The sequence below is a fragment of the Schistocerca cancellata genome, chromosome 1 (genome assembly GCF_023864275.1).
Source record: "Schistocerca cancellata isolate TAMUIC-IGC-003103 chromosome 1, iqSchCanc2.1, whole genome shotgun sequence".
Classification (NCBI taxonomy): domain Eukaryota; kingdom Metazoa; phylum Arthropoda; class Insecta; order Orthoptera; family Acrididae; genus Schistocerca; species Schistocerca cancellata.
The window spans coordinates 1,184,896,148-1,184,899,870 of NC_064626.1; the positions used below are offsets into that span (position 1 = coordinate 1,184,896,148).

The 3,723-nt window shown below is 42.2% G+C and overlaps 1 protein-coding gene across 1 annotated transcript; it reads left to right on the plus strand.

Moving 5' to 3' along the window:
- The first annotated feature begins 2,121 nt into the window (after positions 1–2,121).
- On the plus strand, positions 2,122–2,592 carry LOC126141233 (craniofacial development protein 2-like). The gene has a single exon (XM_049915244.1). The coding sequence runs from the start codon at positions 2,122–2,124 to the stop codon at positions 2,590–2,592; it is 471 nt and encodes a 156-aa protein (XP_049771201.1).
- The last annotated feature ends 1,131 nt before the right edge of the window (positions 2,593–3,723 follow it).

Below are 3,723 nucleotides of genomic sequence, written 5' to 3' on the forward strand. Positions count from 1 at the left end.
CTAATAGCGGAGGAGTACTTTGTCAGTGGCTCTTGTAAAAATACAAATCCTCTAATCAGTTTCATTTGAGCCTCTTCTATAGAAAAGGATTAGCCTGTAAGCCGATTGTGTTGCGTGTGAAAATTGTCGCTTTGGTTCGTTCGCCAAATGTTGTGCTTCCAATCTCCACCATATTTAATTTAACTTATTTATACGTGCTTTTATATCTTCGAAAATGAATGCAGTTTAAACGCTATCGTTGTTGCACATGCTTTGATGTTCCAAAACCAGAAAACAGTTTTACGTAAATGGACGTAATTAATTATAAAAGATAAACAGAAAATATGCTATTTATTTTCTTTCGGAATAACTATCTGTTTGCGCGTTAATGGTATACAGGGAGAACATTAATAAAATCGACAAACTCCTGGGACGGATTCCTGACGGGAAATGGAAGAAAAAAGTTCGGGAAATGGACGGTCTGCGTACAACGACGACAAATCGTCCCCGAACACAGTGCAGAGCTTTCATCGCACCAACGTCACAAGATGTGTTCAAAGTGGCCTCAATGGGATGCAATGCACATTTTCACACGTCCATCATGGATTGCCGAAATCTTTCGCTCGTTCCAACCTCTCTCCGAGTAACATCACAGGCGTTGTGAATATGCTGTTGAAAGGTCTCCACATCAGGAATTCGTTCAGCATACACAACCATTTCCAGATGCTCCCAGCGGCAAAAATCCATGGTGTTCGCGTCCGGTGATCTGGTAGGCCATGCTACACGGCCTCCGCGTCCTACCCAGAATTCGGAGATAATGTTACTGAGGTCGCGCTGATGAGACGGCTCAACTATTCCCCTAGGATTGTCTGTAGCCGAGAGATGACGATTATGCAGACTGATGATGCCAGTTCTGGTAAAGGTTACTCCATCTACAGCTACATAGAATTTTTTTCCTAATCACTTTCTGTCTAATATGTACATTATCTACAGATCCAATGCGCAAAAGATACTGTAGTCGTAAACGGAAATTGAAGTTACATGCATACAAGGTAACATCTTTCTATCATTTTGGAAAAGTTTGTTTTGGAATACTGTGCACGACAATGACCTCTGTGTCAGATTTAAACTCACTGTAAGAAGTGAACGCTGTGATCATCCAGAGTTTTACTTTGATAAATAGTGCCTATTGTTCCCTAATAAATTATTTGTTAAACAATGTTCTTGTTTCTTTTTTCGGACAGTAAATTTTCTTTGTGGTTCATGGTGTGGGTTCCTGTAGTCATGTCCTAGTTCATGAACCACGGGCAACGTATGAGTGGCCAAGTAAGTGGTCCCGACAGTCGGGATACCAGTTACTTTGGAATAAGGCTGCGCATATCGGACATATTCTGAGTCGTGGTCACCTTTATGCTCATACGGCAAAGACTACAAAATCCACCGGTTAGTCCCTCAGCCGTTAGGGGTAAAACCCAGTGGGACTCGTGGCAAGTAAGGCTAGCAACCTGCTTCCCTGGTACTTTAAATATGATGCTGGCAACAATCAGAGCAAAATGCCTCGGACCTTTGGAGGTGACGGAGTCCCACCTCTAACTGACAAACCAGGGACTCCTAAGATACGACTTGGCAAACAAATGGTAATGAGATGGGGAGCTGTTAATATCAGTGGGGGCTACTCTGGGAAGAAGCACAATTTCGGATGATATTTTATGCATACCTCCGGAATTAAACATGTATTTCCGCCAACATATCGAGGGTAAATTGAAGTCACCACCAACTATTATCGTATGAGTCTGGTACGCATTTGAAAAGAATCTCACGTTTTCTTTGAACCTTTCAGCAACTGTATCTTCTGAAATGGGAGGTTGGTAATGGATCCAATTATTATTTTATTCCGGTTGCCAACAACCTCTGCCTACACTAACTCACAGGAAGTATCTGCTTCAATTTCGCGACAAGTTTGTTTTACTATATATATATATATATATATATATATATATAAAGATAAGCTAAACACGGTTGGCGGGCGGTCTAAGGTGCTGCAGTCATAGACTGTGCGGCTGATCCCGGCGGAGTTTCGAGTCCTCCCTTGGGCATGGGTGTATACATCGACACATAGAGCTGCCAGAGGCTGCAAGTAAGATGGGGCTGGACGTTTTAGCTGTTAGTGACATTCGGGTAAGGGGTGAGAAAGAAGAGGAAGTGGGAGAATACAAGGTCTACCTGCCAGGAGTCAAAGCAGGAATAGCACAATGGGGTGTAGGGCTTTACATCAGGAAAGAAATGGAACCCAGCGTAGTTGCAATAAGGTATGTAAACGAACGACTGATGTGGATAGATTTGACAGTGTCTAGCAAGAAAATTAGAATTGTGTCAGTATATTCGCATTGTGAAGGGACAGATCAAGATAAGATGGATAGATTTTATGAGGCACTCAGTGATGTAGTTGTTAGAGGAAAGGCCAAGGACAGTGTTCTGCTCATGGGTGATTTTAACGCCAGGGTTGGAAATCGAACAGAAGGGTATGAAAACGTTATGGGTAAATTTGGAGAGGATATGGAGGCCAACAGGAACGGGAAAAAACTCTTGGTTTCTGTGCCAGTATGGGCTTAGCAATCACAAACTCCTTTTTTAAACATAAGAACATTCACCAGTATACTTGGGAAGGCAGGGGAACCAGATCTGTCATTGACTATATAATAACAGATCAGGAATTCAGGAAGGCTGTGAGGGACACACGTGTATTCAGGGGATTCTTTGATGACACTGATCATTATTTAATCTGCAGTGAAATTGGGATTGTGGGGCCGAAAGTGCAGGTCAGGTCCATGTGTAGGAGGATAAGAGTGGAGAAACTTCAGGATAAGGAAATCAGGCCCAAGTACATAACAGCGATCTCAGAAAGGTACCAGTTTACCAGTTAGTTGAATGTAGTCAATTACAGTCATTGGAAAAGGAATGGACAAGTTACAGGGACACAGTACTAGAAGTGGCTAAAGAATGTCTTGGAACAGTAGTGTGTAAAAGTAGGATGAAGCAAAGAGCTTGGTGGAATGATACAGTCAAGGCAGCCTGTACAAGGAACCCAGGTAGACAGAGAAAATTATGTTGAAGAAAGAAACAAAGCCAAACAGATAATTGCAGCATCGAAGAAGAAATCGTGGGAAGACTTTGGAAACAGGTTGGAGACTATGGGTCAAGCTGCTGGAAAACCATTCTGGAGTGTAATTAGCAGTCTTCGAAAGGGAGGTAAGAAGGAAATGACAAGTATTTTGGACAGGTCAGGAAAACTGCTGGTGAATCCTGTGGATGCCTTGGGCAGATGGAGGGAATATTTTGAAGAGTTGCTGAATGTAGGTGAAAATGTGATCAGTAATGTTTCAGATTTCAAGGTAGAATGGGATAGGAATGATGATGGAAATAGGATCACATTTGAGGAAGTGGAAAAAATGGTCAATAGATTGCAGTGCAATAAAGCAGCTGGGGTGGATGAAATTAAGTCGGAACTCATCAAATACAGTGGAATGTCAGGTCTTAAATGGCTACACAGGATAATTGAAATGGCCTGGGAGTCAGGACAGGTTCCATCAGACTGGACAAAGGCAGTAATCACACCAATCTTTAAACATGGAAACAGAAAAGATTGTAACAACTACAGAGGTATCTCTTTAATCAGCGTTGTGGGTGAAATCTTCTCAGGTATTGTTGAAAGGAAAGTGCGAGTGTTAGTTGAGGATCAATTGG

What these genes read in the sequence shown, in the direction of transcription:
- LOC126141233 (XM_049915244.1), top strand. Translation starts at nt 2,122, where the DNA reads ATGGGGCTGGACGTTTTAGCTGTTAGTGACATTCGGGTAAGGGGTGAG.